The 27,619-nt window shown below is 44.8% G+C and overlaps 2 protein-coding genes across 2 annotated transcripts; both read right to left on the reverse strand.

Annotated features, from left to right (window-relative positions):
• Positions 1–570: 570 nt before the first annotated feature.
• Positions 571–10,373, reverse strand: LOC102451438 (dual specificity protein phosphatase 26-like). The gene is made up of 3 exons (XM_075934694.2): positions 10,138–10,373; positions 6,840–7,057; positions 571–4,603 (listed from the first exon to the last, which is right to left on the reverse strand). Exons 1-3 carry the CDS (start codon positions 10,284–10,286, stop codon positions 4,392–4,394), a joined length of 579 nt encoding a protein of 192 aa, XP_075790809.2. The 5' UTR covers positions 10,287–10,373; the 3' UTR covers positions 571–4,391.
• Positions 10,374–16,783: 6,410 nt separating this feature from the next.
• Positions 16,784–20,898, reverse strand: LOC112543494 (dual specificity protein phosphatase 13A-like). Its single transcript, XM_006126344.5, has 3 exons — positions 20,361–20,898; positions 19,833–20,050; positions 16,784–17,015 (listed from the first exon to the last, which is right to left on the reverse strand). Exons 1-3 carry the CDS (start codon positions 20,519–20,521, stop codon positions 16,816–16,818), a joined length of 579 nt encoding a protein of 192 aa, XP_006126406.1. The 5' UTR covers positions 20,522–20,898; the 3' UTR covers positions 16,784–16,815.
• Positions 20,899–27,619: the final 6,721 nt, after the last annotated feature.

Here is a 27,619-nt window from a genome sequence, read left to right on the forward strand (position 1 = left end):
AGAAATATGCAAATGAGGCTGAGTGGAATATCACCGAGCCTCATATCTAATGAGCTGCCATTTTTGCAGAAAAGGCTCTTGCGCAAGAAGGAGCATCTACACTGCCCCTTCTTGCACAAGAAAAACCCTTTTGCTCAATGCCATTACGCTGATTATTTTCAGGAATAACGACATTGCGCAAGAAGGTTTTTCTTCTGCAAGAAGGGGCAGTTCAGATGCTCCTTCTTGGGCAAGAGCCTCTTCCGCAAAAATGGTGGCTCATTAGATATGCAAATGAGGCTCGGCGATATTTCACGCTTAGCTTCATTTGCATATTTCTGGCACAAGATCACGCCAGTGTAGACAAAGCCCTAGTGTGTTTACTGAGCAATGCAAGTGGTACCTAGCCCCCAGTAACAGTTAAGATCAAGAGACCTCTACAGCTCAGTCTAGGAGCCAGCTAGCTTTTAGCTCAAAGGGTAGAGGCTCCTATATTCAGCTCCAGAGATCCCAGGTTCAAATCCGCATGGTGACGGTTTCAACTGTGTTCTTCCCAGGCCTGTTCCAGTTGGGCCAGGGGATGGAGGTGAATGTGGGGAAATGTAGCAGATTCTGCAAATCCAGGGCATCATTGCTAAGAGTTTGTCTCAATTTTCTTTCACAGCACCTCTCTGTTTCTGTGCAAGGGGCTGACGAGGGCAGTGGGAGATGCCCGGCAGTTGGGGAAGTAGCGGAGCTGGGCGAAATGCCTGTCGTGCTTTGCATGGTGTTTATTTCTTGTAAAAAAAATGCAAATGGAACCCTTCGGGCCCTAGATTTTCTCGCACTGCTACTTGTGTCAGTAGGCTCAAGAGAGAATTTGGGGCTGAAAAGGTGAATTTCCGGGATGAAAAGAAGAATGCCTGGCCATCTAGTTTGGATGCTTAGGAGCTATACGTGACAAGAGATAAGATAGTGGATGGATTTGCAAAGGGGCCAGTGCAAATTAGGCACCTAATTCCTATTGAACTTCACTGAGAGCTGGAGAACTAATTTGGCTCTGAGCTGCCCCTGTGACCTATCACAGCACTGTAATATCTGACTGGTCCACTTGCTTTTTACTCATTCTGTGGGCCCCATTTCACTCTCAGGCTCCCCTTCAGCGGAGCACAATCTGCCCAAGAACTGGAGCAGGTACCAAACTTGCAGCCACTGAAGGGGAATTTAACGTGCCAGGCTGACAGGGGCCTCAGACCTTAGTTTGTGGGCATAGATAGCTCAGACCTTTTCTTCAGCCAACCATTGATTAAATGTCAGGAACTAGGAACCCCTCGCTCTCCATCTGAAACGTTTCTTTCTGCACCTGAGAGAGTCTCTTGCAATACAGGTGACTCCCGCACTTACGACCTAATTGGTTCCTGGAGAACCGTCTTAAATCGAGCCTCCATAAGTCGAATCCTTATTTCCCATAGGCACAATGTTATAAAGGGTGGTTCCATTCCCGGAAACCCATTTCATACCCTAAAAATACCAAAACTGACTACAGAAATGGAGGAAAACTAAACTAAATAGTTCAAATAATGCACAAAAATAACTAAAAAGTGAAGACCGATGTGGTGGAGATGCACGCAGTTCAAGCAGCAGCTGCAGACTGGCGAGTCTGAGTGACTTTGTACGTTTCCTATTTTGGGATGATGTGTGGTGTCAGCATCGTACACCGTCATACATGCAAACTGCAGGCATACATTGAGGGGGTAATTTAGGAGCTATCTTGCATGAAAAAAATAGTTGTAAATGTCAGGTGGTTGTAAGTCAGGGGTCACCTGTAACAAGCTGTGTTTGCAGCAAGGCCTGACGCTGCCCTGAACCCCATCAAAAGAGAATAGAGGCCTGTTCACCTGTTCTTTTTTTTTCTTCTTCAAGGAAACCTGATATTTGCTGAATAAGAAAAAAAAAGTGTCACTGAGAGAAACTGTCAAAAGCAAAGCTTCCCAAACCAGAGCGCAACTTTACACACACTCCAAATAAATAACCACTCTGCATTAAAGTTACACTGTATATATTTTTTCAGAGCACTTCTAGCAAGAGTGCCTAGTTGCTCCGTGATGGTAGTAACACACACACACTATAGAATTTCACAAGACTGGCTCTTAGGAACACCCTAAATATGTCCACAAAACTAGAACCAGACACAGGTCGAGAGTAGCTGCATAATGCAGATCGCAGGGATCTCCAGATCTGATGGACAATCAGAAGGTCTGGGCTCCCACCGTGCTATGTGTGGGCCGGGCCAACCCCGCCTCTTCCAGACAGGCATCCCCAAGAGGAGAGACAACTCCCTAAGGTTTCACTTGCAGAGTTTCTAGTCAATTGTGCCTATGAAGGTGTAAGGGAGCCGTCGCAACCTCAGAGAACCTAGAGGTTCGTGGGAAAGAGACTCTCTTCTGCCACAGCATTGGAACTGGCAGGTTCCCCTGCACCCGCTGAGCAGCAGGCAGAAGAGGAGACGGTGAAGAATGCGAAGCAGAAATCCGGGCAGGCTGCTGAGGACAACATGGAGCACGTGGCCATGCCCACCTCCACCCCTGAAACTCCATGAAGCCATAAAGAAGGAGGTTCCAAAGGCATTGGGGCATTGCCAAAGCAGAAACACCAACAGGAGAAGAGCTACCCTCTCAAGCTACATGCCACAGGGATGTTCCATATAGAGTTGCCCGATGGTTTAGCCAAAAATACCAACCCCCCCCCCCCCAAAGGAAAAATTCTGTTGAGGGTAAAAAAAGGGGAAGAACAAAGTTGCTGAGCAAAAAAAAAAAGGACCCCAGGAGTTGTTTAAAAAAATAAATAAAAAAGCATGGCCCCTTTAAGAAATGCTTTTGAGGCTTTTTGACCCGAACATGCTGCTGATGGCCGTCCGCCATCTTGTCTCCCTGCTCCGGGCCAGACAGCTCCCTTGCGGAACCAGGTAAGCGCCCGGTATTTTCGCCTCCTGGCCGAGAAAAAAAATCAGAAAATACTGGACATTTTAGGTGTCTGGTATTCTCTGATTTTTTTTTTTTTACCGGACAGGAGGCGAAAATACCAGACTGTCTGGGTCAATACCGGAAACCTGGCAACCCTAGTTCCATATGGGTCACGCTGTCTGACCGTTCAAATCCACGAGATCCCTGTGAGTTTGCAAGTGCCAGGCTTTATGCCTCTACATGACCAAATTCCCATTTCCCGATATGCTACTTATTGCTCTTGAAGAGTTTCCTGGCATGTTCCGGATCATAGAAGGAATCCGGTGTTTCCTGCATTGCCTCCTGCTCCTCAGATGTGATGGGAGGAGGTTTGCTATATGCTAAGCAGAGGCCAGATAAGAGGTGGAAAATGGAAGAGAAGGAAAAAAAATCCCTAGGGGGAAATGAAACAGATAATGGACAGAGTACAGGCAATATAGCATGAGGGGGGAAAGGGAGGGGGGAAAGAGAGAAGATCGAGCAAGTTTGTGACTTGTAAAAGCTATCGCCGCAGTGCACTTGTAGCATGGAAGGTGTCCACTCAGGCCAGCCTAGCATTTGATAGACTTTACTCTCCTTAATACAGAGCATAAATGCTGCTATTCATGGGTGGCAGTTACTCTAGGCCAGGGAAGACCTACCCTGCCTGAGAAGGGCTGGGGCTGCATGGCTTGCCAGATCCCCAGTGGCCAGAGAAAGTTGAGGCCATGCCACATGGCGGCCCAGGTCTTCATCTGGGGTTGGCCGGGGCTTGGCTGTGGGGAAAGGTTGTGAAGGGGCATAGTCTCAGGGAAGGGGTGTGGCTTTGGGCAGAAGGGGTGGAGCTTCAGTTGCCTTCCCCAGCTGGGCCTTCACCCGCCACCCGTTATTTACAGAGAAATGTATCCTCCCTTTTGAACTAACTCTCCCTTGGGGCGAGAGATGAGGAAGCCAGGGGTTAAAATTGTAGAAAAAACTAAACCAGCACACACACACACACAAAAAGTGGAACCTCTTTAAACTCCATGAGAGCCACCCATCTCTGATATCAACTGGCAGAGAGTCAAGGTTGTTGCAGGGTTCTCTTCAACCAGGATTAGTATGAACTCTAGGCTCAATCCCACAAGGGCAGAGGATATCCACGGAGACTTAACATGTGACCATTAGTTCACTGCTTCTTCTTGGGGACAGGTCCAAACTCCAAATCGGGATCCGGATTTTGACCTTCCCAAGGATCAGGATTGTTCAGATCAAGATTAGGGTCAACCCAGATTGAGGGGGAGATGAGATCCTCAGAGGAGCTCCCCAGATGAGATCCTCCTGTCCACAAAATCTGGGAGAGGGGTCGGCTTTGGTTCTAGAATTCTGGCTCAGATTCATTTTATCTTTTTACTTCCTTTAACACTCTGGGACACTTCATATTTTGCTCTTTTTTTTTCTTCTCCTCCTGCGTTATAAGAGCTCACACAGGTTTGTCTTGTCTCGCAGTTCAACATCTAATTCTTGCAGCTGTTTCAGGAACCCTCGGTTTGGCGAAACAGCTCGGCGCTGGATGACCCGCTGGACAGCGTCGGTCAGCGAGAGGTGATGGTGAATCATAAGGTAAGCCAGCACCAAGGAGGCGGATCTGCTTCTGCCAAGGACACAGTGAACCAAGATCTTCCCTGAAGAAGAAAAACAAGATGAATTATGCGGCTGGAGTCCCTCAAAAGTGCTACAATGGCTGCGTGGGGCCATTTCGTACACTGCTCATGGACTCGCCTAGTTTCACCTCTGGCACATGGCTCTGAATGCATCCCAGGTCAGTGACCAAAACTCATTCTAGCATGACAGCTGTTCATCCTCCAGTGGGTGAGAGCGGTCGGGGCTCTCAGACAAGTTGTGGACAGGTAGCCCCTGTTCAAAATGCAGCACCATTATGAGGCATCACTGGCAGTCTGGGCAGAAAGGCCGTGCACCGATTGGGCCACAGAGACCAGACAATGCTCTTAAGCCGGGAGGTGCTGCCTCAGTGAAGGCATGGAGGCATATTGGAGGGGTATTGTCAGAAAAGCTTGTAGGTCTGCTGCCTGTGCCATATGTTTCCTGTGGCTAATTAGTGGTCAGGGCTGTCTATAGGGTGTGTGACACTCAAGGTGCAACTGTGCCCATTCGTCCACCCTCCTAACATGCAACACAAGGCCTGCTCCTTGGGGGAGGTCCGACTTCAGAGCTATCTCTGGTTCCCTTCTCATTCACATCATCTTCTGTGGGACATGGCCCCGGACGCAGCCAGTCCACTCAGAGGGCAGGAGAGGCCGTGCCGGGGTAATGTGCACACCGATTGAATGTGGTTCACTGCCTCGTGTCGTGGCGCTTAGACCACTTACAGAGGGAATGAATTTGCTCTGCCGCCTTCGCTGAGAGCCAGCTGGCTTTAGCTCAAGCTGCAGAGCAAGGTCGGCAGCGTATGGCACGCATGCCAGAGTAACCTCTTTGTGTCCCTTTTCCCTCCCCTCTGCAAAGTCCTGCCGATCGCAGTCCTGCTGACTCAGCTCAAAAGAGCTGTAGGGCCATAATAGGCTGGTTGCGGGCTGGGACCAGAGGGGGGTGAGGAAAGGTGTGCCTCTCTGGCCCCAGCAGGTCTAGGATAACCAGGGTTCTGGTTGCACTGTGCATAGCTGGGTTTCCAGGGTGAGAGAGGACATGAGAGCCTTACCCCTGCACTAAGGATGAAGCTCAAGGGTCCAGATAGGAAGAGGCCCAGGGAAGACGCTGCAACAAATTGGATTGAGCAGTATGTGACTGCTGGTTTTTGGGTTCCTGGGCCACAGATAAGAAAATAAGAAGATAAGAACGGCCATAATGGGTCAGACCAAAGGTCCATCTCGCCCAGTGTCCTGTCTGCCAACAGCGGCCAATGCCAGATACCCCAGAGAGAGAGAACACAACAGATAATCTTCACATGACCCCTCCCCTGTCGCCCATTTACAAACAGAGGCTTGGGACACCATTCCTACCCATCCTGGCTATTAGCCATTGATGGACCTAACCTCCGTGAATCTATCTCGCTCTTTTTTTAACCCTGTTAAAGTCCTAGTCTTCACCACATCCTCTGGCGAGGAGTTCCACAGGTTGACTATGTGCTGAGTGAAGAAAAACTTCCTTTGGTTTGTTTTAAACCTGCTGCCTAGTCATTTCATTTGGTGACCCCTAGTTCTTATATTGTGGGAATAAATAAATAGCGTTTCCTTATTCACTTTTTCCACACCAGTCATGATTTTATAGACTTCTATCATATCCCCCTTAGTCTCCTCTTTTCTAAGCTGAGAAGACCCAATCTTTTTAATCTCTTTTCATATGGGACCTGTTCCAAACCCCTCATCATTTTTGTTGCCCGTTTCAGAACCTTTTCCTATGCCAATATATCTTTTTTGAGATGAGGCGACCACATCTGTACGCAGTATTCAAGATGTGGGCGTCCCATGGATTTATTTAGAGGCAATAAGATATAAGATCCAAAGTAACAGGCAGGTCCAGGGACAGGTAAAGTGGTAGGACCCCTAGGAAGGGATGCAGCTTATTTGGGAGCCTGGACAAAAGGCTGAGTGTAAAGGACCTACATCCAAGGCGGAAGACCCTAGGGAGGGTAAAATAGACCCCTGGTTTATTGGACTCTTTAATACCCTGGAAGGGGTTCATTCGGAAGTGTGGACTTGGCCATTGAAGACACAAAGAGGTGCAGGGGACCAGGGGCAAGCAAAAGCCTGTGATACCACCCTCTGCCACTTGCAGGTGCCCCAAGGGTGTGTGCACTGTTGTATCTGCCTCCCAGGCGTTGGGTACCGTTTGCACGGCAGCTGGTGATGCTAGGCTAAAACTAATGTATAAGCACAGAGTACCCTCGAGAGAGGCACTTACCGTTGGGTGCACTCAGTGCTTTATTAATGTACTCTGAGGCGGGGTAGAAATGCCCACGCAGGTTAAAATTAGTTGAATCTTCTGCAGCTATTCCACAATAATGGATTTCCTGGCCATAGAAGGCTTGGTCTCCTTTACTCTCCCATGCGGAATGGGCAGCATTCAGTACGTGGGTGATGCCAAGTTTCCTCAGTGCTTCCTTGTCGTGGGCAATTACTCTACCAAGAACGAGAGAGACAAGTTCATAAGCAAAAGGGGACATGAAAGAGCCCCTGCTACGTCTGATTGACAATGAATGTGCTTGAGCAGTTCAGGGCCTGTTACAGCCGGAGATCTGTTGTGTGCATGGCATGACACCAAGCGGGAACTGGCAAGTTGTGGTTTCTACTCTGAGGGTCATGTTTGCACTGCACTGACAAACTATGTAAATTACATGTAAATATGGAAAGAGGTTTTGTGTGTCAGAATATAACCACCTGTCTCTGCGTCCGTCTCTATGAGAATTAAAAGTCTGATCCTGGGGGATGCTAAGCTGCCTCCGTTCCCATTGAGGTCACAGGGAATTGTTGGCCCTGACTCAGCTCTTGGCAAGGAGGTTCACGTCACGAGTGGGTGCAGCGTCTCTCAAGATGACAGGACAGAGTCAAGCTTTTTAGTTTAGCCTGAAGCCCTTTTGTCTCGATCAGAAAGCACATGAATTGCGTTTTTGCAGGAGTAGGGGCGTTAGCCATGGAACCTGGCTAAATTCCAATGGAGAATTACATTCTGCCTGCTTAAAATGCTGCCGCGAGACTTGTTTGTAGAGAGTATTCCTCGTGGCTGTGCAGCATTGCTCTGCACTGCTCAAGGGCGTCTATCTTCCACCCCTAAAGGCACTGCATTTCGTGGTGCGTGATGTCTGTTCATCAGTGTCATACAGGCAGAACCTCTCATCTAGGATGCTCTGGTCTGGCAACATCCGTGGTCCAGCAGGAACACATATGTTGCTTGAACCGAGAACCCCGGCTGTAGAGGTTGCGGGTGGCTGGGTGTGGAGGCAGTCTGGTGGGTGGCAGAGAGCTCCAGAAGAAGCTGCCACCATGTGGGGGACAAGGACAGGGAGCCCCAGGAGTGGCTGCCACCTGGGGTGGGGCCAGGGAGCCCCTAGAGATCCTGAAGGCCTGACCTCCTCTGATCCGGCAAACTCCCTTGTCTGGGACAGTTCAGGTCCTGAGAGTACCGGATCAGGGAGGCCCATCAGATTGTTTGCACCGTATGAGATAAGAACTTTGGGGACTCCAGACGGAAAAGGCTTTATAAGCAAAACGCCGTTTTACCTCAGATTGTTCTTTCATTTCTGCTTCTCACGCAGTCTCCTGAGTGATTACAAGGGGCTAATTCCCCAGAAACAGGCCCTCAAAGGTGTGAATCTATGGTAGCGCCCTGGATTACTCTACCATATGGCACCGCTCTGATGCTATTTAAACTCCCTTCACTGGCAAAGGCTTGCTCAGAAATGCCCAGGATGTTTATTCCAGAGAGTCGTGGGTGCTTGTGCAAATGATCCTGCTCATTTCAGTCGAGGAGGAAAAGCCTCTCTGGAATTCCTGATCAATTCCAATTAACCCCAGTGAGGTTTTGATGCTGATTTCAATTTTTAAATAACTCTGTGCTCTTCCTCTGTATTGCAGATCTGATGGCTTGCGGGACTGCTCCATTCTTGACAGCAGCACCTTCTGGTATTGGCTCTTTGCAGAGCACACCTTGGCTACGTCTAGACTACAATCCTCTTCCGCAAGAGGAAATGCAAATGGAGCACTCATTTGCATAGGTCGTGCTCTCATTTGCATTTCCTCTTGCAGAAGAGGATCGTCGTCTAAACGTAGCCCCAGGGAATGGGAACCAGGGATTTAAAAAAAAATTAGCCTTGACAGACTACAGATTTCCCCTGGAGTTATTTCATCCTTCGGCAAGATAAATGCATTTTAAAAATCAAAATGCCACAAAAATGGCCACCAATGACAGTAACTGTGGCCTATCGCCAGCAAGGACCTAGCCTCCGTTACCTCATTGCAGGATCACTGGCCTCCAACCCGGCAGGTTTGGAACTCGTGATTGGCACATGCAGAATTTGAAACACAAAGTAGTGTTGTAATTATTAAAATATAGGGTCGTGTTTCCCCAGCACATGCTTGCTCCTTGTTTTATGCGCTGTCCATTTACCGCTAAGACTTCCAGTGTTCAGAATGTAACCAAAGGGCACTGTGGCCAAGGAATCGCTAGCAACTCCTTCCTTTTCTTATGGTAGTTAGCATGATTGTTCTTTCCAGATCTTTCAGCCTGTTGATGTTGCAAGGGAACCTGCTGAGGATAGACTAGACTTGCACAGCTGGCAAAACTGATGCTTCTTTATGTGTCAGAAAGAAGCAAAGGGAGTACGAAATTCTAGCCACCCATAAAATCTAGGCTTTGTGCATGTGACTGCTGTAGCGTTGGGGTGAACTCCATTCTCTGTCAGCTGTACAGCCCCTAATGACACTTCTCTATTACAATTCCAGATCCGGAAGCCCTCCAAATGTGGACTGTTGATCAAATCCAATTGGAGTTGATCAACAGTCAACTGTCAAAATTACACCATCGGGTAAGGGTGTCATTTTTCCACCTTTGAAACTTAACAACTGCCTTGCTGTAGCAAAGAGGTGGGGTGGTTTTCCCTTTCCCAGCTGGGACATTGCCATGGCGATGCTTAATTCCTACTGTGCTGACCGGCAGTTTTTCCGCTTCATCACAAACTTATTAACCACAAGTTAGTAATGGCTCTGGTTTAATTATACAATGGTCATATTCCTGGGGGGAAAAATCAGTAATGACTCTGGGTCAATTAGCAAATGGTCATATTCCTGGGCAAAAAAAATCAGCAGAAGATTAGTTTGCCCTAAAAACACATTTTAGAATGTTAAATGTTTTTCATGAGAAAATCTCATGTAAATCTGGCGAAAAACCAAACATGAGAAATGGTTTAGCCTACATTTAGAGAACTCCGTGCCTCTGTTACGTACACAACTTGAGAAGGAACCATTTGCAAACCCCATTCAAATAATTGTAATAATTCGATGCAAAATAATAGGGAAAAATATTGCAGATGGAAATTCTTTTCTAACTGTATTCCTTGGTTAAGTCCTTTCTGGAGTGTGCAATGCACTCTCCGGTATTAATCAAGTCAATTTCAAGACTACTCGTAAAGCAGTGAGACAGCTTACACTGGCAATTATTACAAACACCCGTCAGAAGGAATGACTCCGTTTTAAATAACACTTACATGTCGCCTATATACAGGTTAGGCCACACTTCGTCTACGTGGTTCAAGCCCATCCTGCAGCTGTCCAGAACATGCTCCAGCTCTTTGACGGAAGGGGTGGCAGATTGTAAACACTGATGGCTTGAAAGGTTCTGCCCATTTTCAGACATTGACCCGTTGGTTATATGTCGATTTAGATGATCTGAGACCCAGCCAGAGACTGCTGCTGAGAAATGGATAGTGGTGCTCCGGCTGACCTGTGCTTTTTTGGCTGACATTTGATGTTTCCAAACAGCTGGATCTCTTTAAATGGGGCATGCTTTATTCCAGGCCTTCTGACTGACTTGGCACCATGTCCTAGTTGGCATGGAAACTTTTCCCCCAAATGAGGCAATAATCAAAATTTTGCACTGCATGCCCGAAGTAAACAATATTACTGTAGCTCAGCAGAGCAGACAGATCTCTCTGCAAAAGGAATGTCATTCTCCCCCTGTTCTAGTCTTAGTGAGAATAAACTAAAAACAGGGAGACCTGTTCATTTTAGAGAGAGGTCCAAAATAAACCAATTTCAGTAATCTTCCTCTGAAGATTGACAGGCCTCTGTGTAGGCTAAATACAATTAAGGAGGACTTGTCACCTCTGCACTTACAAGCGTCTGTATCTTTAACCTCAAAATAATAATTAATGAAGGAGCACAATGAGCTTTGCTGAGTCGGAAGTAACCCCTGCCACTATCTGATCACCCCGATGGAAACCCAGAGGAAAGCCCAGCCCATCACCTGTGTCTCTGACCCCCTGCCCGTCATGGCTGATGAAGCTTAACAAAGCACAGCTTGCTCCCCTCATTGTAGCTGAGATCAGCCACGTCTCCTTCATGGAACTGCCACAGTGCCTAAAGACCGACATTGTTTATCGGAGTTTTATGTGGGGTGGTGAGAAGTTCCCTGTATATATTCTATATACAGGCAGTCCCCGGGTTACATGGATCCGACTTACATCGGATCCCTACTTACAAACGGGGTGAGGCAACCCCACACTAGCTGCTTCCCCCCAGTAGACCAGGGAGACATGAAGCTAGCACCACCCCCAGCAGACCAGGGAGACGCGGAGCGGCTTTTCTCAGCAGACACCTCAGTTTGAGAATAAAGGACTGAGGGAAGTGAGGTGTGGGAGAATAAAACTGAGCTCTGGAGAAATGTTTGGCTAGAGTTTCCCCTACAATATGTACCAGTTCCGACTTACATACAAATTCAACTTAAGAACAAACCTACAGTCCCTATCTTGTACGTAACCCGGGGACTGCCTGTATAGGACTTGACTGTTCCCTCTGGTGTAGCCCTGTAGGAGGGGCTTAGTTTACACATGTATGCTTTGGATTCTTATCTCCAAGCACATCCCAGAACAATGAGAAGTGGGTTCCTTTTAAATCAAAGAACGGGAATAAGGAAAGAAAGAACAGGGCTGGGCAGAGAACATCTGCATGGGATTACATGACAGGATGGCTTTTGATGGTGGCAGCAGGGCTCGGTCCTTTATGGTTTATGATGTACTATGTTCCAAAAAACTCGTGCTTCAGGGTGACAGCTGGTCACTTGCAGGAGTCGAGATGGGATTTCGCACACACCCTGCCCCCGTGTTGGGTTTTTGATCTTCCTAGGAAGCATCAGACGTGGCCATGGCTGGAGATGGGACACTGGACAGGGAGGGCCAGAGCTTGGAGGTGGCACCTAGGGTTGCCAGATACTCTCACAAAAAAATCCCAAACATGGCAGGGGGAAAAATTGGTTGAGCAAAAAAGAAAAACCAACAACAAAGCGAAAACAAACCGAGAACCAAAGTTGTTGACCAAAAAAAAAAAGTTACTACGCCTTTAAATCGCCACATTCCCCGCCAGCCTTCTGTCTGAGAAAAACAGAAAATACAGGACATTTTACATGTCTGGTATTTTCTGGGGTTTTTTTTTAACTGGACAGGGGCCACAAATACTGGACTGTCCGAGCAAAAACCGGACACCTGGCAACCTTAGTGGCACTAAGTATTACTTTCTCTTGGATGCTTAGCTGACTATTTCTTGCTCATATGCTCAGGGTCTAACAGATCACTGAAGGTGGGGTTCAGATTCATCCCTCCTATTCCTTGCCTGTGGCATATAACAGTGAGAGTAACACTTTGGTCACACTTTGGTGACTGGGTTAAATGTGCGGGTGCTGGGTGGCCTGTGATACACAAGAGATCAGGTTAGCGGATTTGGTGGACCCTTCTGGGCTTACATGCTGACTGTGACACTAAGGGCTTGTCTCCACTATGCTGGGAATTGCTGCTGCAGCGATCAATTCACTGGCCATCGATTTATCATGTCTGCTTAGATACGATAAATCAATTTCAGGAGCTCTTCCATCGATGCTGGGATTCCATAGGATGAGAAGAGTAGCTGATGTGGTAGGGAGAGAAGCCCCCGGTGACCTTACTGCACACAAGGCATAGTTTTGTGTAGGTAACATCATATAGATATTAGATTGACCCTGGGGGTTAGTGTAGACAAGGCCTAAGTGCTGGAACAGGAAGTGCTGTGTGTGTCCCATTAACGTTAGTGGAGTGGAGATTGCAGGACTGGGTTATCAGAAGTGCCTCAGAGTCAGATTTTTAGAGAGTTGGTCTAGACTGCATCCCTCTGTTGGCAGAGGAATGCAAATTAGGCAGGTCGACATTGCAAATGAGGCAGGGATTTAAATATCCCACGCCTCATTTGCATAAAAATGGCCACCATGTTCTGCCAACTCAGCACTTTTTTTGGCAAAAAGCGGCAGTCATGAGGGGGATCTGTCGAGAAAGAAAGCCTTTTTCGACAGATTCTTTATGCCTCCTGCAAGGAGGTTTACAGGTACTTACAGGTGAGTAGAAGCATCTATTGAGATTTTTCAAAAGCACGTAGGCACCTATAATCAATGGGAGGTAGGTGCTTTTGAAAATCCCACGGGGCACCTCTCTGCATCTTTAGGTATCTTTCAAAATATCCCTAAGTGACTTCAGAGCTTGCCAGTCACTGAGGGTATGTCTACACTACCCCGCTAGTTCGAACTAGCGGGGTAATGTAGGCATACCGCACTTGCAAATGAAGCCCGGGATTTGAATTACCCGGGATTCATTTGCATAAGCCGGGCGCCGCCATTTTTAAATCCCAGCTAGTTTGAACCCCATGCCGCGCAGCTACACGCGGCACGGAGTAGCTAGTTCAGATTAGGCTTCTAATCCGAACTAGCTGTACTCCTCGTGGAATGAGGTTTTTTGGAATGCCATTCTGAGAAAGAGAGCTATTCCAGGATAAAGGTAACACTTAGGGTCAGTAGGTACGAGGCCCTGTATGGGCAAATAGTAAGTGCAAATAAAAAATAATGATTTCTAACTGACCTGACCCTGCAGCTCTTCTGACAGGAGAACGTCATTGTGTTATTTCTCGTACGGATACCAGTGCAGCTCTGCTTCGCTTTGTACTTCTCTGATCTACACTACTCAGGAAACAGGACTCTTCTGGGACAGTAAATGTTAATTTATAACAGGAACAGCTTCTACAGCTGTGACTTCATGGGACAGATGTTAGGGAGCATGCAAAACGTTATCCTGACAGGGAATGCTATTAATCTCACTCACGTGAGTGATTTTGAGCAGCCTAAAAGCCATTAAGACACACTGTTCCCCTCACACATATTTTATATATTGATGCCTTCTTTTCCAAAGGCTTAAAGCTTGAACTCTATTGTAAGGTGAATGAGTGATAAATTATAATGAAACATTGACTCATACAAAACCCCATTAACCTGAATGGAGAACTTCAAAGCAAACAAATTCCTTCCTGCCCCCCCTCCTTTGTGATATATAAAGGTTGGCTTAAGACAGTTGCTTCTTTTCAAAACATATTCTGCTTTTGTGGTTTTTTTTTAACATTACCATGTTCCCTCTCCCCCCTTCTTTTCTTCCATGGAACTTCATGGCAATATTTTGGAGAACCTAAATAATCATGTCGCAAAACTGTGATCTGAGCTCCCACCCTGCTTCTGCAAAGCACTGAAGCTAGCCTTGAAAGTAGGCATGGGTTTAAGCATGTGTGTCATGCTGGGCTGAACCAAGAGACGAGCATCGGGCTTTGTCTACACTGCCCCACAGTTAGGACTGTGAGGGGTGTGATTAACAGAGTGTGCTGATGTAGCTGACGAAGGCACAAATGAAAGGGTGTCTAGTTTGCATAATGTGGTCCTGCTTGAAGAGGACTCCGTTAACATGAAGTAGGAACCTTTTAATTTGCACCTACAGTATCTGCCCAGGAGAGTTACAGTATAGGACTTCGGTGAACATGGCTATTTATGCCCTTACAGTCCAAACTGTGTGGCCGTGTTCCAGAGATACTAAGATTCTCCAAGAATCAAGTCTGACAAAACCGTGGGATAGAACGGAGCTATTTGGGTCCTCCAAAGACCTTGCAAATCACCTCCAGCCAAGACAGGGAACTGATCCGTCCTGATACTGCAAGTGTAAAAAAACAAGGAGAAACCTGTTTATTTAATCTAGTGGGGGAAGGTCATCTAATCAGTAAATCATTCTGAAGTAACAAAGGGCGAAAGCAGATTGTGCTTTGTTTTACGGATCGCCACAAGGTAACTGGCTAATTTCCAGGTAGATTGATGGTGCCAAATTTGAATACCATTTTTCTATATTAACAGCAGTATACTCTGTAGCTAAAAATATGATGTTTTTAAACCAATGATCCTGAATGTTACGTGGACACACTTACTTTGCTTTCATCCTGGTTTGTATCCGTCCATATTAACTGATTATTTGAATGAACTTGGTTCCTTATTCGGCTACACTGAGGTAGCCAGATTTAAATTTAATTGAATCTCTGCATAAGATTTTGCTCCAGTTTAACTACATTGTTTTTTTTTAAAGTGACTGAGAGTTGAACCAATGAAACTTCATACATAGCCAAGGTGCTAGGGTGAAGGTCGTGTGGACGCTTGGTTTCTGGGCTTGGTCCCATCTCCAGCAGATGGGAGGCAAAACAAGGACTTATTTCCGCAAAGAGTCTTTACCGTACACACCTATCCTGCTACCAGTTCCAGCTGGAGAAAAAATCAGATTGAGAGAAGTAGCCTATGCTTGGGCTGGAGATCAGAAAGTACCAAAGTGAAATCAGGTGGCAAATTGTGGGGAACATGTTCTAGTAAGGGGAGAGAGATTCTAGCATGTGCCTTGTTGGGCTGTGATGTAATTTTGTTGGTGGAGGTGTTAGGGTGTTTTTTATATATGATTTAATTGTTCTACCTTGTTAAAATCGAGTGTTATGATGGTGTTTAAGTTAGTAATTGGGCGAATCAAGATGGAGTCTGTGACCCTTGGCCCAGGAATCCATGTTGGATCTCCTTAGGCACTGATGGCTCAGAGACTGGCCTGAATTGGATTTTCCTGCCAAACAGTCTGAGGGTCCTATTCTGCTCAGACTTTTCCCACGCTTGTGGCTATATGAGGACTGTGTTGTCTGAGCCTCAGGCTGTCCGCCATAGTGGCAGCAGTGCATGGGTCCGTCTGTTCTACGCCTTGACAACATGGAACAATCTCAGCAGTGCCTGCAGTGGAGGAAGAAGATGATTATCATCTTCACCAACCCATCCTGCTTGTACTATCAACAGCCTGTGACTCCTTCACCCACCAGTCTGGACAGGACATTGTAGGACTCCCTAGCAGTCCTCCCGAAGGGCCCTAAATCAGTCTGAGAAGAGAAACTCCTGGTTGCCCCCACCATCACCACTACCAAGTCCTTAGGAAAAAAGGGAGTTGCACTTAGATGTTTTCTTACCATTTTAGTCACTGAGCCAAAGGGTTTGATTTAGTGGGTGTGGGCTTCAAGCTGCCCTGTTTGTTGCTGTCACTATCACTAGTTTCGTTGGATGTTTGTCCTGTCTGCGTCAGGATGTCTTCCCTGTTCCTCCCTCTTTTGTAATTAATCCACTGATAGTTCGCATGAGGCCATCAAGAATCTTGCACGGGCACTCACTATATTCTCTAAAAAGAGCAGTGAATGCCGAAAGCTACTGAAATGTAGAGGGGTGTATTTGTATTGGATGGACATCTGAGATGCTGCCATCATCACTGAAAGTGGAAAGCACGATGAGACAAATGTAGTCAGGGGTCCATGTACACTGAAGTTGTAGCCAAATCCAGGGACCAGCATGCTCCTAGTTTTTAATGTGGATGTACTGCAACCATATTGCATAAGTAAGACTACACAATGGAACCATGTTGTAAACATATCAGGGACTGATATATAATGATTCAGTTCTACTCGTACTATAGATGAGGCATAAGTTAGAAAAATCTGTGCTCTTTTTAGAGGGCTTGAGGTATCAACAAAAAAAAATCACTTAAAGTACTATTTATTACTATCATGAGTTTGTCTTCTAGTATGTATTTTTATTTCTTGTCAACGTGTATTGTTAGTTGATACATTTAATAAGAGTTATGATTCTGAAGACCAAATGTTCATGGAAATTGACATGTTATTCCAAGACACTTAAAAAGCGTTTTGAAATATATTGCAAATATATTTCGTCTTTGCCCACGAAAGCTTATGCTCCTACACTTCAGTTAGTCTATAAGGTGCCACAGGACTCCTCGCCGCTTTTGAAATATATTAGATTTATTCACTAATCAACATTCTCTTGTTTGCCGTAGTTGAATGTCCAAATTTTGCAGCTGTTTCAGAAACCCTCGATTGGGTGAAATCCACCGATGTTCCTTCACTGCTTTGATGGCTTTGACCAAGGGAAAGTGATGTTTGATCATGAGGTACGCCAACACCAACGAAGCTGACCTGCTTATTCCAACTGCACAGTGGACCAAAATTTTAGCTGGTAAGAGAAAATGAACACAAGATATGGCCAAGGAAGATCAGCAATATGTCAGGTGAGGTTTAACTTAAAGTGGAGAAACAATCCCCAAGACGCTCAACAAAGTATTTAGTTTAACAGGTTAGATTTCTAACCCTTGGAGATGCATCAGATGAACTGCTAGTAATCTGGAGTCCAATCTTGCTCCAATAAGTAATACTTACTCATACCTGATACAGGCTGAACCTTTCTAGCCTGGAACAATTGAGACCTGACCGGTGCTGAACCAGAGAATTTGCTGAACCACAGGAGGTCAATACTGTAGTGAGCAAGTCTCTCTTCATTTTTATTTCATCGAGGCAAATAAACGGAAAAACACTGGCAACGCTGCTAAATAATCATCTATGACTGTATCAATATTGACACATGATTACGCTTTGCAATATTACCAACACTTCCCCTGCTTACTCTTAGAAAGCATATTTAGGTATAAATGAGAGCTAACTAACAGCACAGGGCACAGAAAGCAGGACTGGCAGCTATAAACAAACTTTGCTGGACTATGAGGAACTTGACTCCACCCACAATAAATAGACATCTGTCTAACTAAAATCATGCTGGATCACTGTTATTGCTGGACCAGAGAGGTTCAACCTGTATCTCTTTTTGATGAGACTACAAGTTGGGGTGATAAAGGTAATAGTGTTGATGTAATATATATATTTTAATATATTCAGATGTCTGACTTGATATTGCATGACATTTTGATTAAAAAACCAACAGTGATATAAAATTAACTGGCACCCGTTAAATGGATTAAAACATTAAAACCTGGCTAACTGCTAGCTCTCAAAATGGAATTGTATGTGGGGAATTGTCACTGAGTGGGTACATTTCCAGTTGTGTCTCACAGGCATCATTGTGCACCCTAACTAATTTAACATGATTTATCCATGACCTGGAGGAAACCATAAAATCATTGCTGATACAGTCTGCAAATGATACAAATTAGGAGAGAAGTAAATAACGAAGAGGACAGGTCACTAAGAGTATGTGTTTTAATATGGCTAAATGCAGGGCCGCATTATGACTTTCGTGGGCCCTAGGCACTTTTGCCTTCATGGACCCCTCCCACCATAATAATATCACTATTAAAAATTATTTTTTATATAACTTTAAATATTTCAACATTTTATTTTTTTCTGTTAGGCAAAATGTAATAGATTTTCGTGGGCCCTAAAAGTTTCATTTTTTTCTGATGTGAGAAAAAAAATTAAAACATTTTCTTCGACCCTAAAAGTTCATTTTTTTCTTCTGATTTTAAAAGAAATTAAAACATTTTTGTGGGCCCCTAAAAGTATCGTGGGCCCTAGACACTGTGCCTAATGGATAAGTCGGCCCTGGCTAAATGTAAATGTATACGTCTAGGAACAAACCATGTACTTGAAATCAAAGGGAAGAATCCGTATAAATAGGGATTGTAGGTTTGGGCCTGGATGAATGGAGAAAAATACAAGTTGAACTACAAGATAAATAAGAGGTTTATTGCCACTAGCTGAGGATCTGCTCTTTGTGGACTGTTGCTAATTGTTATTCTATTGTGGTAGGGCCTAAGGACCCAGCTCATTTAGGCGAGGCACAGTACAAAGAGGTTATTCACTAGATTTTGTACAATACATTGAATGTTTCTTTAGTCCTGAGTGTTATCCTTCATGGCCCAATTATACAACCCTTATGGAATTTACTTGCAAAGAATGAAACTCCCCACATGAGTAAGGGCTGTTGGATAAGGCTATCCTGCTTTTTACACATTTGCATTGATTTACAAATGTATTTTTTCACAATATATGACAACACACTGAGGCAACAGACCCACTGAGGCTGAGTACAAGCATGACTAGTAATAGTAAATAGACAAAACACAGGGGTGGCACACAGTGCACAATCAGCCTGTGGAACTTGTTGCCAGGGGATGCAGTAAAGGCCAAAATTATGACCAGGTTCGAAAAATAACTTGATGAGCTCATAGAGGATAAACCCATCTATGTCTATTAGCCAAGATAGATGCAACCCCAGGCTCTGGCTGTCAATAGCTTCTGACTGACACAAGCTGGGAGTGGCCAACAGGAAATAGATCACATGATGATAGCCTGTTCTGTTTGTTCCCACTGTAGCACCTAACATTTGCCATTCTCGGAAGCCAGGATAAAAAGACCCACTCTTGCTAGTTATGTTCATATCCCTCTTGGACCATGTCTGTGAGTTTTCATACAGAAAATGAATGCATCAGGCCAAATCACGCTACAGAATAATATCTTTTAGCTGTGCATCCTTACACTCCTCTCCTCTTTCTTGTCCTAGCCTCATATGTTTTTTCTATATCCTGTGGGATTGTTTCATTGCTGTTATAGGATTCCCAGTGTTAGGAATTTGTCTCCATTTTAAATATTCATGTTTTGTCTTTTAGATTCAGCCTTTCTTCCCACCTGTTTTCACTTTGATTTTCTCTCCTGTCTTTTCTACTTCAATCTCTCCTCACCCTTTCTGCTGTGAGTTTATTCTCCCCCCTCTGCCTCTCCCCACCCAGCTCCACTTCTCTGTACCCTCCCTAGGTTGTTTTGAGAGACAGGTGGTGGGGACTAGAAAGGAAGAGGTGCTGATCACAGGTTGCACTCAGCACCCTCCAAACCGTTGGTGATGAGTATGCCAGAGCATGAGCAGGTGACTGAATTAATGGGGATCACCCTGCCGAGGTGGGGGAGTTAATCTAACTTGTGGGACCAGCCTGTCAAAACAGTGTGTCATCCTAAACCCAACTAAACAGCAAGGATTCCGTACCTCCTGGTGTGTTCAAGGCTTTATTTATAAACTCTGCTGCAGAGAAAAAGTACTGACTTATGTCGAAGTCTGGAAGGTCATAGGCTGGTACGCCATAGTAATCAATGGTTGTGCCATAAAAGTCCTGGCCTCCTTGGCAGAACATTGTGCCGTGGGCTGCATTTAAAACATGGGTAATGCCCATCTTCCATAAACCAAATCTGTTGTGAGCTGTAACTCTAAGGAAAAGACAAACACACACAAATAGATTTGCAGAGATTTTACAGAGTAGGAAAACTTTTGTGGTTACGTTTTCCAGGGCAGAAATTAAGACATTTACACAACAATTAATGACCCAACCATATTTTTATCTCACATAGATTTCAAGGCTTGCACTATTCAAATCTTTATCAGCTAGCAGAATCAAGAATTCCTCAGCACGATCCAGTACCCATAAGCCAGACTTACAATAAACAAGACCATTGTAGTCATCTGAAAGGGGCAAAAAGTACTGTATTCTACCAAGCCATTCCACGAAGTTATACTTACAGGTCTCCTAAGAAGAGGTTAGGCCAGACTTCATCTGTGCGGTTACAAGAATATGGTCCAGTACTCAAAAGCTGCTCTAGGTCTTGAACTGTAGGGTCCTCAGCTGTCCATGTCTCAGCACTTTCTGGGTCCTTGGAGAGCAACACATCCCCCTCAGCCATAGTCGTTAAAAGAGAAACTTTGCTCTCAGAAATCAGAGAAACCGAACCAAGGCTGGCTTGTCTGCTTGGATTTTGCCAACATTCCCAGCTGTCCTTTTTCCATCGCTGGAGACTAGTGGCAACAGGTGCTGGTCCGCAGCATGGGAATATCCTGTTCAACACACTGCAAAAGAAACACAGTCGCCCAATCTTCAGAGACAGACATTAAATGATCCAACGGCACTAAAAAGCAAAGGCTAATCGGTGCAATTATGATGAAAATATGCTCAGTCCTAGTGAGCTAACGCAGAGTAGATTTGTCTTTAGTGCTTTGATTGATTTCCCCCTCTGGAGCACCACTTCTGCGAGGCCCAGCTGCCTTGCTCTCCTTTCCCACAACAGAATGAGGCCCTTGCTCAGTGCCATAAACCCCTCCTTCTGATGGGCTGCTAATCTCATTCTTCCCACCATCCCTAGCTCCTTGTACAGCCCCTTTACAGCCTCCTTGGCTCTGCAATGGTTTCCCCCATACAAGAGTTCAGTTTTTGATGCAACCCACCTTCCCCTGCAGGTTGTCAGCTACAAAGACTAACTTGTCAGGCACTTCTGGCAGTGGGAAGAGGGGAGTGTATTGGGAGGGCAGATCAGAGGCTGAGGTCGGGTGAGTCTGGAGGATCACTTCAAGCGTGATTCTTAACCTCCTATGCTCTCAGCAGCCACAAATCCTCCTCCATCCCAAAAAACCCTAGTAAGTTTTACGGGACCACCCATCCCAACACCTAGGAATTAGCTGCTTTAAGGGTTAACACTGAACAGGCCAGCCTCAAACAAGGCTCATCTTATTGAAATTTTTTCAACTGAAATTATTTCATTGAAAAATGCATCCCAAATACAACCAAAATTGTCCCACTCCTCTCCAGAAGTAGTAGTAATATTACAGTCTTGATCCTGGGACTTCAAATTTATGTGTGCATGCTAGTTCTCTGCCTGCAATACTCCCACCTCCCACACCAGACCTGTCATTATTCACTATAAAATCCCAAACACAGCAGCTCCCATTAACAACATCTAGCCCAGTATTAAGTGAAGAAAAGCTCTGGTGAAGAAGAAACCTTCCAGTCACCCTAATAACCATCCCCAAATGACACATGGGCTATTACAAATGTAATTGCTACAAAGCTGAACGCACAGCTGGAGAGGTTCCATTGACAAGGTAAGCATCAGGATGAATGTTGAGTGGATTATGATGTCACTTAGTTATCACTCATGATCATGTGCTTTGGAAGTGGCTCACTGAATGAGCTACTGACTTTTCATCTTTGGGGAAAAATCCGAGTCTCAGGGTACGTCTACACTGCATGGCTATTTGGGGATTCCGGAGGTCTTAACAAGCTGCCTGTTATTTTGAAATATTTTTCAAAATAACAGGCACGCTGTTTCGGCATCCTGGTAACCCTCGTTCCACAAGGGTTAAGGGATGTCTCGCAATAGGCTATTTCAAAATTTGGTGTGTCTACACGGAATAAAATAATGAATTTTATTTTTTTCCAAAGCATTTTTTGTGACATTAGAAAACTAATTCCCTCATTATCAACATAATAAACAGCAGCAGTGCAGACTTTCATGAATTTCCTTACTAATTCTCAACTTAGCATTTTCAGCCTATGTCCAGGGTCTTTGGCATTCTAACCAGCAGGACATGAACAAGACTATTTGATGAATTTCTACTGTGTGTGTGTTTTATTACCTTTATAAGTTTTTACCCTGTGCTGTAATTTTTTTCCCTTTTTTTAAATAAATTATGGCTTCTGAATGTTTTGCTGTGACAAAAGATCTACCTTTTCTCCCCCCCATGACAAAGAGCCATTGTGTTCTCGTTACTAGCCCCATTAGCTCTTGGTCATCCGATCCCTCTTCTGGAAAGCTTCTATTTATAAGAGTCAGAAAGAGGCAGAGCTGGACCCAAGCAATATCATGGTTGTGCTTGCACTTAGCTATGGTGTTAAGGCTGGTGAGTACTTTCAAAGATTACCAAAAAATGTTGAAATGAATAGAGCAAATATATCTCTTCTCCATCAGACTGCTACTTACAGTTTTCATGTAGGATTAGAGTGCTAAAGGTACAAAAAATGCCAAGCTGATTTAGCTTTAGCCAATTAGCCCTGATGGTTTTGGAAGCATAGTTACCAGGTTTAGTTTCTTTGCTAGAACATAGTCTTCACAAGCCATGCAAATCCTTCATTTTCTCTTTATTCGCTTGGGGCTTGTATTGTGGCATGGTTTTTTTTTTCTGTTTTATGACATACTTATATCAAATGACTAAACTCAATTTTAATAATATTACTTATTTTACTAAAGTGTATTTACATGTACCCATTACATGTACACATCCCATGTTATATCACTACATATAGAATGTGACCCTGTTGTAAAATATTAAGTAGAAACAGGAAGAGTTGAGAGCACTGTGGTAACCTTAACTCAATTTGCTGATTAAAACCCTCACCCTAACTGACCTAATATAATACTGCATGTCAGTGATCTTGTTATCAATGTAAAGCTCCACCTGACAATTAAAACTTGTAAAACATGCTTCTTGGAAACTTGCAGTTGTTTTAAACAGCTGGAGTATAGCACTTGTTTTAAATCCCTAGGCTGACTCACCAGCATTGCCATGACATGTCAAACTTAGTCATATCAATCAATTCACATCGTGTGCCATGAAGTGACATGACATGAAGTGACTGAATGAGGTTTGTTGGAAACTGCTGTTGAATAAAGCACTCAGTGTTTAACCCAATCTTTTAAAAATGCACCAAATTTAAGCAGGCAGAAGCAGCCTCTAATTTTGAAATTCAACTAATAAATTACAGTTACGTTTACAGAAAAAAGAATTGACTTGTGCTGTTTGTCACTTTTCTTTACAGTAATTTGGCAGTTTATGGAAATAGCAGTTAAACAATGAAACAAGAGACAATAACATCACCATTCACAGTGAGAACTTACGGTAAAGCCCAATAGTCTAGGTTCTCCCTAGTAGTGAGATGGCTTTGTGTCTGGCAGTGCAGAATCGCCCTAAAGCCAGCCTAACCAGTGGTCAGCATAGCTATTTCTCTGCTACCCCTAGCTCTATGGTTGATATAAGGTACGTGGTCACAGTTGTGGCCCCTGAAAATGCACAGCTGCTGTAACTGTGAACCTGGCCCACATGCACACATCCTTGCATCCTTCCAAGATTAAGCCCTTTAAGATTGAGACTAAATTCAGGGAGCACATGACATGATCCTGCGACTACCCCATCGCAAGAGATGCCAGCTATATCTAGAGTTTACCTGCAGTAGAGAGAAATGCAGGGTAAGGAAAAGACCTGGGAGGGGCTCTCAATAGTAACTCAAAAGCATGTGTTCTCTCCTGTCTGGTGGGAAAAGATCTATGCCTTAAGTGTTTTGGATTTTTTGAGCCTTTGCGCCTTCTGTTGTTGAATAAGCTTGTCCTAAGGATAGGAGCATGTCGTGGTGGTGGGTTTTTTTTTTTTTGACTGCTCCAGCTGCTATTCAGCATACAGGATGACTGGTAACCAACAGAATTTGGAGCCCTTATGTTATGGACTGGACTAGAACGGTGCGTAGCTGACCCAGGCTCTAGGAGGCACATATGTGGCTTAAGTATACGTCCTTTCTGTGCTTTGTTGTTCATTTCTTGTTGGGGTTTATTTGTTCTTCCTTTGATACAGTGTTCTCTAAATTCATTACAGAAACTTCAGTCCCATCCTCACAGATATGTACCTGGCTAGTACAGGTTGAACCTCTCTAGTCCAGCACTCTCTGGTCTGGCAACATCTATGGTCCGGCATGATTTTAGTTAGCCAGATGTCCACTTTTCATTGATGTCTCCAAGTTTAATTGGTGCCTGTAAACAAAAGTCTGGCTCTCAGTGTTCTCTGCTGTTATGTAGCTCTCATTTACCCCTAAATGTTTTGTAAGCAGTGGAAGTGTTGATGCTGCTGCTAAACAGTATCTACCTCCTGTAGCTTGGCAAATTCTCTGGTTCAACATCCGTCAGGCTCCAAGGGTACCAGGCTAGAGAGATTCAACCTGCACTCCAAACAATATGGAAGTTTGAGGGAGAAGGGCCCCTTCACTACATTTAGAGGCTATCACAGTTCTGACTTTTGGCCCCTTTACCTCTCAGTGCTGTTGACATTAAAGCAAGCCACTTGACATTCAGGAACTCCCTGTGGTTTTCCTATGATTTGAGTACTATTCCTGGTATCATAGCCTGAACACACAACCAGTGTGGTAACAAAATGATTCCCACAGAGAATAATTTCCTTTTACTGATTACACTATGCCCTTTGGGTCCTGTGGAAACCCCATACATTCAAATTAGTGATAATGGCAAAGTCTTTCATGGGACCATCCTTACAAACTTTTGCCCAGGAGCTGTTAAAAAATAGCCATGAAGAAAATTGTATTAGAAAATATTACATAGTACCAGGGACATATGTATGAACAATCCCTTGGTCACATACAACAGTAAAAGGGTGGGGGAGAGAATGGTGAATTTAGCCCTAAGTATCCCTGGAAACCACAAGAAATATCAACTTCCATTGGAAAACAGTAGGAAAGTACTTAAAGTCTGTGGAGAACTAGAAGGCTCAGGGGATTGGCTGTGGCAGATGGAATTTTTTTTGTACCTATGTCACTAACTGCAAAGGGGCTGAGCTGGCTGAAATGTAGCAGCTGAAGACTGTTCAGCAATCTTATGTGAATTAGTGGTTTCAGTGCAAAAAGTCACTGTTACAACTGGAACTCTTTGTGGGTTGGCAGTGTTATCAGAGAGGCCAAGGATTAATGGTTGCTAGTGTCTATGCTCATTAGGAGAATGATGAAAGGGGTTTGAAGTCAGAGACCTTGGATTAGGCAATTTTTGGCTGCAAAATTTTGAAGCAAAAATGTCACTGAGGTGAGATCGGGACATAAAATTATGGGCAGAAATTCTTACACTTCTTCCAGCACGAATTGTAATTAAATTATCTTGGACAATTTTGAATTGCATGGTCAGTGACTTGACACCTTGGCCTAATTCTGCTGTTTTTTGCAATACCAAACTCCCTTTGATTTCACGTTGTGCAAACATGTAAGGATGGCAGAATCAGGTTTGCTGTTATAAGAGATCTCTCAGAAAACAAAGGCTGCAACGATAATGCCAATTTGTCGTCTGGTGTAATTCCATTAACGTCAATGGATTTACATTAGCACCAAAATTTATTATTACTGAAGCTTAAATTTATTAGGCACTTGTTAGGTGTAGTGATAGCTATATAGCCAAGAAAGGTGCACAGTGTGTGTTCCTCAGAGCACAGTATGCAGAAAAGGTACTGCATATTAACAAGAAGACTTATGAGCAAAAGTAATTTTTCTTGGTCATCACGTTCTTCCAAAAAGTCAGCTCCCTTACATAACTCTGCCTCTGTGTCTCTTCTCACATTATTCATAACTTTGGAGGCACTTAAAGTTCTGGTACTTCATAAAGTACCTACCAGTTTACTCATTTCTCCTTATATAGTTGCCAGGGAGAGTAATGAGGTAAGATATCACACCTCAAAGAAAGAGATATTTTGCATTAGTTATCTGATTTGAAAATGGACACGGGTTAAATGAGACTGCAAGTCTTTTCAGTATATTTATCTAGAAAGCATGTCCTTGGATGGGAGTGTTGTATTTATTGGCCAGCTTATTGATAATTTCTTTTTGTCTTTAACGGGGAAAGAATTTTCCCTTTCTTTGCATGTACTACAGAGTTTAAAAGCGATATTTGGGTGCAGGTTTGTGGGATTGTGGAAAATTCTACTCAATGCTTGTCAGAAATCATCACTTTTTTATTGTCTCTAATTTTTTTAAAATTGTTTGAGAGCCAACAGATTATTAAACCTGATTTTTTCCAAAGAAGCCGGAGTATTTGCATTTGTCATAATTAAGTGTAAAAGCCTACTTTAACATAAATTAGTTACAACTGAAAATCTGAACAGCAAAATAGGATGAAAACCCTTCATGTTATCCCTTGGAGCTTTTTCCTTTACTCCCTTAACCCTGCTATAGACACTTTCTCTACAGGCCTGCTCTGCTGATTCTCCTCCGCTTTAAAGGGAGAAAACCAATCAATGCTTCTCACCTATCTCATTTATTGCATTAGCTCAAGACTTGTAAGAGCCCTTTTCTCCTCCTAGAACCTGCAGTAGAGAGTTCTACTTTGCCTAGGAAAGCTCCTGCTACTACATATCTCTATATCAGCCTCTACAGTGACACAGGACCACTCATTTTTGAAGACATCTTGGGGTACCTCTACACAGCAGCGTTATTTTGGAATAATAACATAGTGCGCATCTACAAGCCTTTATTTCAACATAATGTTGAGCTGGAGCACATCTTGCTCTGACTCCTGTTACCCTCAGTTCAGGAGGAGCAAGGGAAGTCGAGGGCAGCCTGTTCTTTCTTTGCCTTCCTGCTGTGTAAACAGCTCCCAAAGCCAAATTAAGCTGTTTTGACTTAAGAGAAGGAGTTGACCGCAATTGCCGTAGCAGCAGCTGAATTCAACTTTAGCCCTGCTGTGTAGATGTGCCCCGGTTACTTGACCGCTCCTAGCCCCAGGCTCACGAGCCAGAGGCTTCTTGATCACCCCGGCTCTTTCATTTCAAGGGGTTTTGGTTAGCTTGACCTCCCGATACGGACTGGGGGTGCTTAGCACATGCACCAATGGGGGGCACTTATCCCCACGGGGCCCCCGCTTTTCTGCTGCAGGCCTGGCTGCAAGGAACCCTGCAGGGAGCCGGGGCTAGCGCCGATCACACCCACGCGCAGGCGGCGGGACGCGTAGCCGCGGGGCACGGCAGGGGGCGCTGTGGGGCACCGTGGGGCGGGGCCGGCTCAGAGAGGGAACGAACGGCGGGGCAGCGTGGTGACGTCACCGCCCCGCCCCCGCCGCTGTGATTCCCGGCAAGCCCCGCCCATGCCGGGCTAGTGGCCAGCGCGGCCACGCCCCCCGCGAGCGCCGCAGACTGGGCGGAACCCACCGCCCCGCCTCCCGCAGGTCCCGTTGGCGCCCCACCACCGCCCCCCC

This window comes from Pelodiscus sinensis, chromosome 8 (genome assembly GCF_052426305.1).
Source record: "Pelodiscus sinensis isolate ZL-2025 chromosome 8, ASM5242630v1, whole genome shotgun sequence".
Classification (NCBI taxonomy): Eukaryota; Metazoa; Chordata; order Testudines; family Trionychidae; genus Pelodiscus; species Pelodiscus sinensis.